This window comes from Scyliorhinus torazame, chromosome 3 (assembly GCF_047496885.1).
Source record: "Scyliorhinus torazame isolate Kashiwa2021f chromosome 3, sScyTor2.1, whole genome shotgun sequence".
NCBI classification, from domain to species: domain Eukaryota; kingdom Metazoa; phylum Chordata; class Chondrichthyes; order Carcharhiniformes; family Scyliorhinidae; genus Scyliorhinus; species Scyliorhinus torazame.
In genome coordinates, this window is record NC_092709.1 from 295,119,480 (window position 1) to 295,135,493 (window position 16,014).

The 16,014-nt window shown below is 42.4% G+C and overlaps 2 protein-coding genes across 3 annotated transcripts in view; both read right to left on the reverse strand.

The window, feature by feature from the left end:
- Window positions 1-398: 398 nt before the first annotated feature.
- Window positions 399-9,207, reverse strand: elac1 (elaC ribonuclease Z 1). The gene is made up of 3 exons (XM_072497415.1): window positions 9,049-9,207; window positions 6,431-6,901; window positions 399-3,561 (listed from the first exon to the last, which is right to left on the reverse strand). Exons 1-3 carry the CDS (start codon window positions 9,203-9,205, stop codon window positions 3,071-3,073), a joined length of 1,119 nt encoding a protein of 372 aa, XP_072353516.1. The 5' UTR covers window positions 9,206-9,207; the 3' UTR covers window positions 399-3,070.
- A 2,565-nt stretch (window positions 9,208-11,772) lies between these two features.
- The window catches only part of me2 (malic enzyme 2, NAD(+)-dependent, mitochondrial), a 171,058-nt gene continuing 166,816 nt past the window's right edge, over window positions 11,773-16,014 (reverse strand). For both annotated transcript variants that reach the window (XM_072497417.1, XM_072497416.1), the window contains one exon: window positions 11,773-13,889. In XM_072497417.1, the coding sequence (XP_072353518.1) occupies window positions 13,728-13,889 (162 nt within the window). In that variant the 3' untranslated portion in view covers window positions 11,773-13,727. The remainder of the gene's footprint in view (window positions 13,890-16,014) is intronic.

Below are 16,014 nucleotides of genomic sequence, written 5' to 3' on the forward strand. Positions count from 1 at the left end.
TGGTTAAGCAAACCACTCAGTTTAAGGCTATTAGGGATGGGCAACAAATGCCAGCCTCTGTCTACATCCATGAAAGGATAATGAAAAAAAGCAAGAATGCAAAGAGAACTGATAAACTCAGAAATTTCACAACCATTATTCAAATCTAACTAGTCGCATCTCAAGGTCCAAGAGGATTTGAACATTACCATTCTTCGGAATAATCAAATATCATTGCCTTTTTGTTAAAACTTCAGATCTATTTGTGAACTAGTTCCATTTTAGCTGAAGTCAGGCATACCATTAAGTATTTTAAATAATCTATTTTAGAATCACCTGCTCTGAGAAACTGGGGAAGTAAACATTTTTTCCCCTGATGTCTAGTCTAGCTTCAGGCTGGACAAATTCTTCCTCGTGTCTTTCAATCTGCAATTGAATTTATTGGTTATGCAAGGTAGGAAGGAAGGAGTATCACAATGCAAAAGGGGGAATGAGATTCTATTTTTCTAAACAAGCCACTTTATTCAAATACAAGTTGCAGTTTCAGTTCTTTGAAGAGAATCGAAAAAATGTTCCTTGAAAACAAGGCAACTTCATGGTTCAGCAAGTAAATGCGGCGACTGATCTATTACTAAATCAGACAAATGAGTTAAATCGTAAAATTAATCCTAGGTCTGTACTAACCTCTTCAGTAGAGGGAGTAGGGAGTTCAAAAAAAAACAAAGTTCTGAGCACCATAATCATTAATTTAACCACAATATACTCTTTGGCCTTCCATGACATTAAAAAAACTCCATTCATTTCAATAAAGCTTATAGTTTTTTCTTCGCCAAGAGAGCAAGGGAAAGCAAAAAGTGAAAAGGAGGTGAATACATTGTGCAATCTGGCAACATTAAATCTACTTCCTTTTCAAATGCACTAGGCTTTGTAAAGTTTTAGTACTTCTAGACGTGGCACTGAAGTTCTATATAAGCAATCTGTATAAAGGAATGCACTACTTCAAATTTTAAAAATGACCACTGATAAGTTTGTCTCTCAATGACAGGTTGAGTAGAAATCCAATTTCCAGTATGGAATTCTCCTCTGCCTGGATGTTGCTATTAATTTGCCTTAACCAAACTGAGGACATTATTCCATTCAGCAGTGATATATAAAATTGAAACATCAATTTTGGCGCAGACATAACAGCTACTTTGTAGAAAAGTGGGCTAAAGGTAAAGAAAGCACAATGCTCTTTCCTTCACCAACATATGGCAGTGTAAAAGTTCAGAAAATAAATTGGAACAATTATTTTTTAAAAGGAAGTTATAATGGGGAACATGGCAACACAATAGAATGGAGCAATAGGACACAGAGTCATGCTGACGATCCTCTATATTCTCAATCATGGTTAGGGCGATGAGGCACATCCCAAAGGCCAGGAAGTAGGTATTAACAGACAAAGCATAACTTTGATTATTACTGTTCTCTGTTGGTTTGGTTCTAACAGATGGGGCAGGTTAGCAACTCCCTCAGCAGCAGTTATAGTCTGAAGACTTGGAATTAAAATATTTGTAAAGGAAATAGCTTATTTGTACTTGATACAACTTGAAATGCAAATACATTCCAATGGTTCACATTTAGCCATAAAAGGTGAAATTGAGATACCTAGGCTTGCTATTGTCTCAGTCATCTATCTTTAACCATTGCATCAGTTGCTTGAGGCAGCTGAAGGACAGACCTCCCTACTGCACAAGTCATTCACAATGATACAAAACAAGGATAGCGACCTGTGTGCAAACATTCAATTTTAGGCATCAGTGCAACTTTACAGTTCCACTTTAGGTCTGGTTAGTCGGGCTGAATGGAGGAAAAATACAACATTCCATTCAAACTGGATTTCTCAAAAATTGGCTCGGCCTCTGGATCGCATTGCTAAAGTATATTATGTAGCTTCTCTTAGCTAGCAGTATGGATTTGAGAGCTGCTCCCGAATTCTCTGCCAGTCCTCCTCAAATTCTTTACCAGGCCCAGATTTGCCAGTCAGCCACCTCTTCTCTCCACATTTGAAACTGAGAAACCATGGCAAAGAAATTGCACTCTACATTTCCACTGTGCAATGTTTTGGTATTTCCATCCACTGCATTACGTAACATATTCACCAAAAGCTACCTTTCTGGAAATGTATTAATGGTTCTACTAAAAAACACACTACTGTACAGAGTGCAGCTTTAAGCAGCAGAGGTTCTTGAAGTCTCAGGTTTAACTCCTAAATCTTGTGAATTAGTGGTACAACACCAAAATTGACCTCTAAGGTACAAAACCTGCGGAGGAAGAGTAGCCAGCATGTTCCAGACTGCCAGACAAGGAACCCTGCTGGAAATTTGCATGTGGATACAAATCAACTTTAGATAAGGCTCACTTTGATTCAGATCAAAAATGCATATTTCAGTAATCCACAAGACCACTACTGACCCTGGAATAACATTTGAGCAGGTCAGCAGCTTCATGGGATCAGGAAAGGTCAGAGAGAAATGGTCATCATTCAGTTCATCGTTACTTTAACTAATAAATTAGTTGGCCATTTATAGATTTATGATCAACGTTAGGATTTCTTGCAGGTAGGAGTGGGATAAGTGAAAAGCAAATCAAAATCAAAACACCCTAGTCGTCACCCAGTATTCGCAACTGGGAACTTCCAATAGGGTCATTGGATACCAGTCAGATGCAGGAACACTGACTAAACTTCCCTCTCCAAAACCAGATGTGCTGAAAGCATCCCAACATTGTCCCACGGAAATAATCTAATTCAGGATAAAGAGAGAACATGGGGCAATGCCCAACTGTATGGTTCAACAACTCACTGGATAAATTTGGTAAACTGTTGAAAGTTTCTGAACTTCCAACATCCACATCACAGAGACCAAGAGCAAATGGCAGACATAATTACTTCCATTCCAGTCCACATAGTCAACATAACCAAGGAGACTGATTAAAACCTAAAGACTATCTTTTTAGTAACAAATTATACCTCCATTATAAATTTGTAAAACCTACATTGTTTGCAATTTAATCTTGAAGTTTAACACATTGGTTCTGGATCCAGTTTTTTTTATTTTGTTGGGATTATTTGTTGCTTTGTCTTGTTGAAAGGGATTTCAATCACCATAAAGTCTTCAGCTAGTGTCACTTCCTGTCCTTCCAGCACCAATTCAGCCTGTGTCTTCAGTTCCATTACATCATCATCTCCTGCATTAGTCAAGGCTGTAGGCTTGTACCTTTGACTAAAGTGAGTAAGGATCAGCCGTTTAACTTTGCACGATTTTGCAAACTCTGCAGCAGTCTTTGGAGTGCAGTGGCCATGCTCCTCAGCCTTGTCGGACTGACTGTCATCTAGTGTGGCCTCATGCACCAGCACATCTGCATCACTGCAAAGCTTCTTACCCATGTCACCCACAATTCGTGAACAATCTCCCAAAATGCATATTTTCCGACCTGGAATAGGAGCTTCTAATACATCCATGGGAAAAATCCTAACACCATTATTTAGAGTGATGGTTTGTCCGTTTTTCAGTTTCCCATACAGAGGTCCTGGTTGAACACCTGGAATAATGCAAACCACAGAATTTAGAAAGAAAAGTTAAAAATGGACAGCAAAAGCAGAAAAGACCGACAAAAATATATAAAATGTACTTTTCAATTTTAAAATAATTCTCTTTCGACAGTGTTGCCAGGCTGTGGAATCATATGGCTCAACAATGTTATTGACTCGTAACTGGCCCCTCAAGGGGCAATTAAGGATGGATAATAAATGCTGGTCTAGCTGGCAATGCCCACATCTCATAAAATATTATTTTTTTTAAAACTTTAAGTGGAGGCAGTGGTGTGGTGGCTTTGTCAGTAGACTAGTGATCCAGTTATCCAGGACTAGATCTGGGGATCCAGATTCAAATCCCACCACGGCAGATGGTGAATTTGATTTGAAATATCTGGACTTAAACTACTATCGTAAAAGCCCATCTGGCTCACTAATGGCTTTTAGGGAAGGATGTCTGCCAGCCTTACATGGTCTGGCCTACATGTGAGTCCAGACCCACAGCAATGTGGTTGACTCACAAATGTTAGGGATGGGCAATAACTGCTGGCCCAACCAGCAACGCTCACGTCCGGTAAATTAAAAAAAACACTCAAATTGAGTACGTTACAGAGACAATCACCATCCATGGAAAAAAAGTTGACCCCAATACTAAAAGCAATGCACACTGCAGCCACACAAAAGAAACAGGACCTGTCAGCAGGTAAAGCAGGACAAGAAATGCACTTTGCAAGCTGCGGAACCGGCAATATTCCTTTTTAAACAGTATCTAAACACCACTTTATGTCTTTCATAAAGGCTATTACAGAAGGAAACATTTTTACACTCAACAGAACAGAAAAGGATGTTTCACCAAAACACAAGGCAAGGAAATTATAAAACAAAACACTAGCAAACAAAGCTCGCTTCTCACAGAATTATTGCAGGCATCAATCTGGTTCTCTGCAAGAGCAATTTAGCAAGATCCACTCTCCAGCCCTTTCCTGTGGCCCATAACCTTTTTCTTCAGATAATTATCCAATTTCCTTTTGAAAGTGATGATTGAATCTGCATCCACCCTACCCTCAAGCAGTGTGTTCCAGGTCGCAACCGCCATTACTTAAGAAAGGTTTCCCCTCACATTGCCAATCACTTTAGATCACTATTGTTTGGTTCTTGATGCTTATATGCAACAATGCGTACCATCTACAAATGCACTGCAGGATCTCACCAAGACTCCTGAGACAGCACCTCCCAAACCCAAGACCGCTACAATCTAGAAATACAAGGGCATCAGATGCATGGCAACACCACCAGCTGAAGTTACCCCCCAAACCACTCGCCATTCTTTTTCATTTTTATTTAAAAAAAATAAATTTAGAGTACTCAACTCTTTTCTTTCCAAATTAAGGGGCAATCTAGCGTGGGCAATCCACCTACCCTGCACATCTTTGAGTTGTGTGGGTGAGACCCACAGACATGGGGAGAATGTGCAAAATCCACATGGTCAGTGACCCGGGGCTGGGATCAACCCCGGTCCTTGGCGCCTTGAGGCAGCAGTACTAACCATTGCACCATCATGCTGCCCGCCCACTCACCATTCTGACTTGGAAACATATCGGCATTCCTCCACTACCTTCTACAAACAAGTATTTTTATTCTAGATTACTCCTTGTCCATTTCCATAACTAACCTAAATCTTATGATACTATGATCACTGGCTCCTAAATGTTCACCGACTACCACATGACCCACCAAATTCTCTTGAACCAGATCCAACAATGCCTCTTTCCTCATTGTGTAAGAAACATACTGGTCATAGATGATTTTGAGTTGGGGACCAATTGTAACGTGCCAAAGTTTGCAGATGACACAAAGATGAATGGTAGAGCAAAGTGTGCAGAGGGCACAAAGTCTGCAGAGGGTTATAGATAGTTTAACTGAGTGGGCAAGGAACTGGCAGATGGAGTACAATATTAGTAAATGTGAGGTCATCGAATTTGGTAGGATTAACAGCAAAATGGACTATTATTTAAATAGTAAAAAATTGCAGCCTGCTGCTGTGCAGAGGGACCTGGGTGTCCTTGTGCATGAATCGCAAAAAGTTGGTTCACAGGTGTAGCAGGTAATTAGGGTGACAAATGGAATTTTGTCCTTCACTGCTAGAGGGATGGGATGTAAAAACAGGGAGGTTATGTTACAGCTGTATAGGGTGCTGGTGAGGCCACACCTGGTGTACTGTGTACAGTTTTGGTCTCCTTACTTGAGAAGGATCTACTGGCACTGGAGGGTGTGCAGAGGAGATTCACTAAGTTGATTCCAGAGTTGAGAGGATTGGCTTATGAGGAGAGACCGAGTAGACTGGGACTATACTAATTGGAATTTAGAAGAATGAGGGGGGATCTTATAGAAACATATAAAATTATGAAGGGAATAGAGAACATATAAGCAGGGAGACTGTTTCCACTGGCGGGTGAAACTAGAACTAGGGGGCATAGCCTCAAAATAAGGGGGAGCATATTTAGGACTGAGTTGAGGAGGAACTTCTTCATCCAAAGGATTGTGAATCTGTGGAATTCCCTGCCCAGTGAAGCAGTTGAGGCTACCTCGTTGAATGATTTTAATGCAAAGATAGATATATTTTTGAACAGTAGAGGAATTAAAGGTTATGGTGAGTGGGCCGGTAAGTGGAGCGGAGTCCACAGAAAGATCAGTCATGATCTTATTGAATGGCGGAGTAGGCCCGAGGGGTCAGATGCCCTACTCCAACTCCTTATGCTCTTGCAATAGTACTTTGGGATTTGCTAGTCTATCGAGAGAAATTCTGGCAATGTTTGGCAAGTAAAAGTGCAATAAAAATAAAAAATAAATTGTACTTGACAAAATTTATACAATTACCCATATCTTTCAGTTTTTGTGTCTGTAGTCTTCCTGGTCGTTTTTTCTCCTCAATTACAAAACCAAAAGATGGTATGCGATGAAAAAGCCGGAATGCTTTTACGATGAACTGTTCATCGGTGACAAGATTATAGCAGTCTTCCTGAGGATTAAGATAAATTGTTTTTCCTGGCAGTTCTTGAGGGTGAAGCTGATCATCCTCTTTCTGTATACAAGGCTCCCTCCATTCTTCAGGGAAACACTGATCTTCTGTTGGAACCAGTTCATGGACTACATATGGGAACAGCAACTGTGAGTGAGAAAGATTCATGCTTGTCCTCAGAAATTTCCTCAATCCAACTGGCCCGTAAACCTCAACAGGTTGTTTATTTGAGAGCGGACTACTTTGGAGACTCACTGTGCACAAGAGACCAGGCAAACCAAATAGATGGTCACCATGCAGATGAGTAATGAAAATCTTTGCAATTTTTCCTTTAAAATATAACGGAAATATTAGAACATTAAATTAATTTGCATTTAAACATTAGTCATAACTGGCATTTATAAAGCATCTTTAACATAATAAACCATCCCAAGGCACTACACAGGAGTTTAAAACAAGTCACAATAGGAAATCTTACAGCAGATAATGGGGCAGCACAGTGGTTAGCACTGCTGCCACACAGCGCCAGGGACCCAGGTTCAATTTTGGCCTTGGGTAACGGTGTGGAGTTTGCACGTTCTCCCAGTCTCTGCGTGGGTTTCCTCCACTGCTAGATGTGTTGCATCCATACTACTATAAAAATGACAAAATAGTTTGCACTACACCCGTTGCATGGCTGCATACAAGCTGTATCACTGTGATGTTGTCCTTCAACTTGTTGAATAAAAATATATCTTTTAAAACGTGATGGGTTAGAAAGGGTGCAGAGAGATTTATCAGTATGTTGCCTGGGCTGGAGTGCTTCAGCCAAGAGTCTGGTTAGACAGGGGTTGTTCGTCTTAGAGCAGAGAAGACTGAGGGGGTACCTGATTGAGGTGTACAAAATTATGAAAAACATAGATAGGGTAGATAAGAAGAAACCTTTCTCCTTAGTAGAGGGATCAATAACCTGGAGCATCGATTTACAGTAACGAGCAAGAGATTTAAAGGGGATTTGAGGAAAACCCTCAACATTTAATGAGCATGTTGAGCACTTGAAATGCCATAGCACACAAGGCAAAGGACCAAGTGCTGGAGAATGGGATTAGAATAGATAGGTGCTTGATGGCCAGCATGGACATGATGGGCCAAAGGGCCTCTTTCTGTGTTGTATGACTCTATGGCAACTGTGATTGGATAGCCAAAAATCACTTCCCTCACTGGTCCTGTTCTCTCAACTCTCAAACAGACAATATGCCGGGGAGGACAAAAGAAACGTTTCATAGAAGATCCGTGGCAGAAACTCGTAACTATGAGGAGACACCATGCATGATTCGAGGGACACCTGATCCATTGCTCAATTAATTTGCTACATCAACCAAGCTCTGGTTTCGGATTTGGTAAAAGATGGCAACTTTGATTGTAGCTCAACCTTCTGACCTTTCCTTTAAAGCTGTGAACATTCAGCAAAAACCTTAATTCAAATTGCTCCACATTACAAGACACAGAAAAACAACATTTTCAAAAACATTTCATATAAAAGCAGAACTTTCAACTTCAATTCCTCTGGAAAACATCAGTCAGACTCTGAAAGACAGCAATTTAATACGATTTTCTCAAATCCAAAATGTTTACTTTTATTAATGCGTGGAGATATAAGGAGGTCTTGTGGCACAGAGGTAGCACCCCTACCTCTGGGCCAATGGGTTCAAGCTCCACTTCAGGACTTGGATGGCCACAGAAGATGATTTCACAATGTGGTCGAACAGGTTGATTGTCAGCCTGTAAATCCCTCCATTATAGCTGCTGGCAGGCAGTCAGAGCAGGAGGGTATCCTGGCCAGCCATACTGCAGAAGGCAACAGCAAGCCATTGCAGTACTTGGCCAAACATAACCGTGGATCAATCCAATGGAAGTCCATGGTCCTCAGTCCCCTCTTAAGCTATGCTACCTACAGGAGGAAAGATATAAAACCAGCATTTTGAAGAAAGCATCTGTAATTATACAGCAAATAGAGGGAATATTCTCAACAGAACCCAAAGGGCGACACAGCACAGTGGATAGCACTGTTGCTTCACAACACCAGGGTCCCAGGTTCGATTCGCAAGTCGGGTCACTGTCTATGCGGAGTCTGCACGTTCTTCCCGTGTCTGCGTGGGTTTCCACCGGGTTCCTCCCACAAGTCCCAAAAGACTGTTAGGTGAATTGGGCATTCTGAATTCTCCCTCAGTGTACCCGAACAGGCACCGGTGTGTGGCGACTGGGGGCTTTTCAGTAACTTCAAATTCATTGCAATGTAAGCCTACTTGTGACAATAAAAATCATAAAGTGTTTTATCATGGATTAACTTTGAAGTGGTGTCACTGTTGTGGACGGGGGGGGGGGGGGGGGGTTTGGGAAGTGAGCGGGAGTAAGCAAGGTTGAGGGAGGTGGATGTAATGCCCGGTCAGGAGTGAGTCGTCTGGGCGAGAGAAACCGGGCTGCACCGTGGGCCTACCTGCTCTCAGCTGACTCCTCATGAACTGAGTCTGTGTGCCCTCGCCGCAGTCGAAGAGCCAGCACTCGCCCTGGTACCGCAGCACCAAGGCCGATGCTCCTCGGCTGGGGGACGGGTAAGCCGAGCCCGTGCCCAGGAATGTCAGCTCCATAGCCATGGCGTCAGCAGCTCTGCTCATGCGCATTGCGGGCCCACTCCCATTGGTTGATTCCTCTAGGTGTTTGCACCAATCAGACGCCGAGTTACATTGATTGATAGTGTGTGAACTGGGCTGGTTGTCTGGGGGAAGGGAGCAATTGCTGGTGCTGGGTGTGCATCCTCTGGTGGTCTCTGCTAGCTGTTGGCCTGCCTTCCATCTACAGGTCTATCTGCAGCCTGCACTGCTTTGCTTTTTTTACCATCCCCTTTAGTAATTCACATTCATCAACAGGAATTCCCTCTATAAAACTCCCCCTCTTTGATTTCTCTCTTTCAAGTATTGATCCCTTTCCCTTCTATGCACTTTCACTGTTCTTCTGGAAATAATGCTGGAGGTCCTTTTTGTCTTTTTTTAAAACAGCTTTCTGGCTAAAATTAATTACTTGATCCTCTCCCTTCATTCTCTTAGCGATCTACTTTCTGGCTACTTATTCAACCTGACGAGACTTCTGTGGCAGCCATGGGAGTGAGTGGTCGCACACAGGAGAGCTCGAAGGTGTGGGTTTGAGCTCTTTTTACCCTAAAGTGGGGTAATTTCGACAGGAAAACGTAGCTGAAGATGTGGAGAAGTTCCCTCCATGATTGGCATGTCTGTTGGATGCCATACCTGGCAGAAAAATGTTAAAGACGTGGCCAAGGAACTGAGAACCAGCCGAAGGCCATCGAGGGAATAAGAGCAGCCATGAAAGGATCAATGACGAGTTGAGAAGTGTCTGGAGGCACAAATCCGGGAAATGGTGAAGATCGGCCTTGGGCGAGGAAGACGGACCCCGCTGAGTTGAGGGTCCAGTTTACCATTTGCCACTTGATGCCGCAAATGTTGCCTTGATAGCAAGAACAGTCTAGATCCCCGTGACATGTGTCAACACCTGCCGCCACGTCCCTCCCCCTACCAACACCACCCTCACATCATCCCCACTAACCCCCGCCCATGCGTCTTGTCACGTGACTTGCAGGAGCTGATGATGATGGGGCAGGTCCATTTAGTGTCCCCCACCCCCAGCCAGTGCCACAATCAAAATCCCCCATGTGCCGAGCAGCAATGACGACACCAACACGAATGTGAGCCATATGCCTGAGACCCAGGACTCCCCAGAGCTCGAGTCCAAGGATGATACTGACTTCCCGTCACAGCTGTCTCCAACACCCACCACCATCCCACTCACCTTGATTGGCACTTTAGTGAAGAGGCTCCTGGGACACTTCCTGGGGCACAGCACACAGATGCTCCGGTACATCAGGTGGCAGTAGGAGCACCCAAGGGGGCAGATGACCGGATGGCGGGCCAACCCCAGGGGCCTAGCTGTCCTCCAGACGGGTTTCGGGCTTCTGGAATGAACAGTCCCATTGATTGTGGAGATGCAGTCGCAGAGCCATGTACTACATGAAGGGCTGTCGGCAAGAATTCAACACTTGAAGGTGCAGATGCCGCTGTCCAACTGCGTACCACCCAGGCCAACACCACACAGGTGGCATCCGGTGTGGAAGCATTCGGGGCGAGGGTTTTGGCTATGGAAAGGCCTGGGGCAATGTGTAGGTGGTGGCCAACGCCCAGGACAGGGTTGACCGCTCACAGGCAACCATGTGCCAGAATGTGGCCCAGTCACAGTGGACCACAGCTGAGTGTCGGCGGTGGCCGACGTGGTACAGATGCAGAGGGAGGTGGCCCACTCCCAGAGGGAGATGGTGCAGTCACTGGCTGATGTGGCACAAACCCAGAAGGTGGTGGCACAGTCGTCGTGTGATGTGGTGCAGTACCAGACGGAGGTGGTCCACTCCGTGCTCCATGGCTGCAAGCATGCGGACCTTGGCTGAGACAAGAGTGGGCCTCCAGGACTGGCAGCGCCAGGTGGTGGAGGAGCCTCAGGGGTTAGCTCCACTCACACCCCCATCCCATGGAGTACCCTGGGTCCAACAGGCACCCTGAGGGAGGAGGTGGTGGTGGGGACATACCGGTGACTCGGGGAGGTGCTGGAACACTGCAGCACCGCGGAAACCCCACCACCACCCCTGTCCCTGGCGCATCTGGTGATTATTTCCCAAAAGGCGTACTGTTAGGTAATTTGGACATTCTAAATTTTCTCCCACTGTGTACCCGAACAGGCACCAGAATGTGGGCTTTTCAGTGGCTTCATTGCAGTGTTAATGTAGGCCTATTTGTGGCAATGAATATTATTATTATTAATCTACAAAAACATCCACATCTCTCTGAACGTTTCAGTCTCCCACCATCCATAACTATTAATTTTCTAATTTTCCTAATAAAATGGGTAAAGTCTTGTGGAGTTTTTAATTCTTAAAAGGAATGGATACTCTTTAAGAATTATGGTGTCCCCCCCCCCCCCCCACCCAACTTTGTCATTGCTAATCTATTGTGATGGAAGTAATTGGGGCCCCGAGAAAGCATGACCAATTTCCATTCAGATAGGGCATTATTAGAAGTCTTTGTGCAGTATCTTATGAGCAATTATGTGCCTTTATTCAATTATATCCATTAGCTTTGAATGTGATTGCATACTAATCCAAAAATATTGAATACTTTTATTTCAGTAATAAACAATTACAGGCAAACCAATACATAACACATGGACGATATGGATAATACTCAATGTAAAGAAAAGTTGATAATACTCAAAAAACCCTCTTTCCAAGGGAGGGAGGGGAATCAATAATTATGGGGGCGGGGGAAAGAATATTGGTCTGCACAGTTAACATCAATCATCAATAAATAAAATCTTTACCACAAAAATATTTCCTTCAGTGCATTCTATTCAGACAACAGCATTTTCCTTAAATCATGACAAAGTTTTTGATAATTATTCCCAAGATCACAAAGTCCTATTTATGAAAAAAATACAATTTAAATGCAAGATTTGAATTAGAAAGTGCTTTGGACCTTTCTGGCCTTCGTTGGGAACATCTATTTCTTGTTTCATTATTTCTTAAGAGAACAATAACATGACAATTAGTGTGATTAGTATTCTTTTACAGCTATATTCCACTTCAAAAGGTACAGATCATAAAATTGTATATCGACATTTTATGACAGGTACAGGTACATTCATTAGGTTCACTTAATTGCCATTAAATAGACTAAGAAGCAGAATGTTCTTGGTTTTTCGTTTTAAAAAAAAGGGGCAATTTAGTGTGGCCAATCTACCATGCACATCTTTGGGTTTGTGGGGGTGGGACCCACGCAGGCACGGGTAGAATGAGCAAACTCCACGCCGACAGTGACCTGGGGCCGGGATCGAACCCAGGTTCTAGGTGCCGTGAGGCAGCAGTGCTAACCACTATGCCACCGTGCCACCCAAGAAGTAGAATGTTCTTACTGTAGCTCGACAAAGCACAATTCTCACCCAAGTGGCTCTACCTCCCTCCCCATCAGCTCAGAAAATGGATATTATATCCTGTGGGAGATATGTAAGAGGGTCAGCCAGAAATTTCACGTTGAAATAGCCCAACAGACATTGCACGCATGTTGGAAGAATCATTAATATTACAATCTTATCAACAACTTTTTAGTACTAAAAAATATGTAAAAATGTTATGACAAGCAAAGCTATTCCTCTCATGTATTAATCAGTTGTTACATTCATGATATAAAAACAAAATAGGAAAGATGCTGGAAATCTGGAAAAGAAACAAAATGCTAGAAATTGTCAGTAAGGCATTACTAGCAAAGACTGGAACAGAGAAGCTTTAGCTCTGTTTCTCCACAGATGCTGCTGACCTGTCAGGTATTCTGAGCATTTTGTTTTTCATCTTGCATTCCTGATGTATATTGTCCCTCAGGTGTTGTCATATAATATCCAAAAGATATTTAACATGTTAAAGAAATCAGAACCTCCAGATATATCTTCTAATAATTGTTTGCTTTGAAAAACATTGTTTTATCATTCTCTATATATTTGCCACCCTTACAGACCCAACATATGAAATGAACAGATTCAGAATTTAAGGGAGAAGAAAAGAAGTGCTGTAGCGAATGCTTTCCTAATACCTTACCAGAAGTAGATAGCAGCCTCTTTTTAAAAATGGAAGCTAGGGTTATGGAGCACTGTGAACTTGGTTCAGTGTCTGAATTCTTTCATCCAAGCCAGAAACATCTGAATTCAAGCCCCATTTCAGGATTTGAACACATAATCAAGTTGGATTTGGGTACTTTGTTGGAGTGGCCAACTTTCAGATGCATGTTGTTTTTCAAAATTTCCTACAGAACAATGGCGATACCTCTGAAGGAATGTATTTTGGAACATTGTCAGACAGTGAAAAACACCATATAAACACAAATTCTTTATTTCTTATGAAGACATTTCTAATTTCCAATGAATACTGATTATGAAAGTTGAAAAGGGGATTAAACTAGTAAAATTATGAGTGTGTCTGGCAAGTTATGCGATGATCTTCTACCAGCTAAAAAACCATCAGATAATTAGTAGGTAGTAACTTTAGCAAAAATTTGTGAAACATACATCTGATTACAAATTAGGTATTTTCGTTGCAGACTTCGGCCAATCATAAATATCTGGAAGGAACGACTCATAATCTGTCTTCCACATCTTGGACAGAAAAAACTCCTTTTTGTCTTGAGGCTCTGGGAACTCGGATGCCATGTTGTTTTCATAAAGGTATTCTGTAATCTATAACAAAACAAAACAAATCAAAACTTACATGTAGCAGTGGGATATGCCAAGAGCACAACATACCTGTAATTACATGATTGTAAAATTGATTTTCTAAAGTGTAAATCTCCAATGGAAAGGAGAAACAAAAGAAAATTGCAAAATATGACAGCAAGAAAAACAGAACAGGGAAATAACTATTTCCCGTCGGAGATAGCAGTGATGTCAAACAAGCAAAACACATGCAAGAATACTCAGAGAAAACCAGAGTATCCTTTACTTCTTAATCATTTTACAGATGGTGAAATAAAGATTGAGATACAGACTTAGGTTTAAAGTAGAAATTGAAATATAAAACTTGAAAAAAGTAATTTAAAAAATCTCTGGAAGTTTTTATCATCATCTATGTTCTAAAAGAAGAATTCGACATTCCACAAATATGAAATTATTTTCTCAGGGACAAGAGACTGTTAATTATATCCTCAGTATGCCATTAAAAATCTGGCCAAACCTCATTCTATAAATGCGGAGGACGGGTTTTGTATCCAAGTTAGTTTTCTAGATCAAGGGATATGGGGGTGGGGGGTGGAAGGCAGGATCAGGGTATTGAACTTAATGTTCAGCCATGATCATAATGAATAGCTGTCGAGGCCTCCTCCTGCTTCTATTTTCTATGTTTCTATATGTCAAGGGACCAATTGGGAACTTTTGTAAGGGCAAGAATGGCCTCCTTCTGCACTGTAAATTCTAGAAGAGTCCACATCGATTCAGTCGAAACAAAAACTTACTTTATTTTACAATAACTATTATTTACAGCTCCAGTTGTTCCCTACTGGGTCTTACTAGCCGACTATTGTTAAGGGTTCCCCGCTCCCTTATCAGGAGAGCTCGTAATCTGCAAGATCCACGTGGTAGTTAATCATCCCTACCCTGTAAGACTCATGTGGGTTATAACAGGAATGTTCTATTTGGGATCTAATGTATGAGAATAACTGAATAATTAAATAACTGAATGATTTAAATAACTGTAATAAAGAGACCTCTAAGGATAAGTGGCCAAAAATTCTGACTTTGAAAGTGATTTAGAACAAAGAAAAGTACAGCACAGGAACAGGCCCTTCGGCCCTCCCAAACCTGTGCCAATCATGATGCGCAACTTAAAAAAAAAACTTCTGCCCTTACTCGGTCCCTTTCCCTCTATTTCTTCCAATCCAGATGCCTCTCAAATGTTGCGAATGTTCCTGCTTCCACCACATCCTTTGGCAGCATGTTCCAGGCACCCATCAGAGTGAAAAACATACCCTGCATATTTCCCTTAAACTTTCCCCTTCTCACCATGAACCTGTGTCCCCTTGTAACTGACACTTCCACCCTTGGAAAAAGTCTCTGACCATCCACCTCTCTATGCCTCTCATAATTTTGTAGACCTCTATCAGGTCTCCCCTCATCCTCTGTCTGTCCAGTGAAAATAATCCTAGTTTATTCAACCTCTCATAGCCATCACCCTCGCGACCAGGCAACCTTCTTTGCACTCTCTCAAAAGCTTTCACGCCCTTCTGATAATGTGGTGACCAGAACTGCGTGCAATACTCCAAATGTGGCCGAACCAAAGTTTTATAAAGCTGCCCCGGCTGATGAATGGAAGCATGCCATATACCTTCTTAATCATCTTGGCCACCTGTGTTGCCACTTTTAGAGATCTGTGGACCTGCACACCCAGATCCTTCTGTATATTAATGTTCCTAAGGGTTCTGCCGTTTACAGTATAATTCACACCTAGATTTGATCCTCCAAAATGCATCACCTCACATTTGTCCAGATTAAACGCCATTTGCTATTTCTGTACCCAAGTCTCCAATCTATCTACATCCTGTTGCATCCTCTGACAATCCTCGGCACTATCAGCAACTCCGCCAATCTTCGTGTCATCGGCAAATTTACTAACCAGACCACCCACATTTTCTTCCAGATCATTTATATATACTACAAACAACAGAGGTCCCAGCACTGATCCCTGCGGAACAGATCTAGCTACAGATCTCCATTCTGAAAAACACCCTTCCACCGCTACTCTTAAGCCAGTTCTGTATCCATCTAGCCAGCCCACCCTGAATCCCACATGATTTTAGTTTTGGTACCAGTC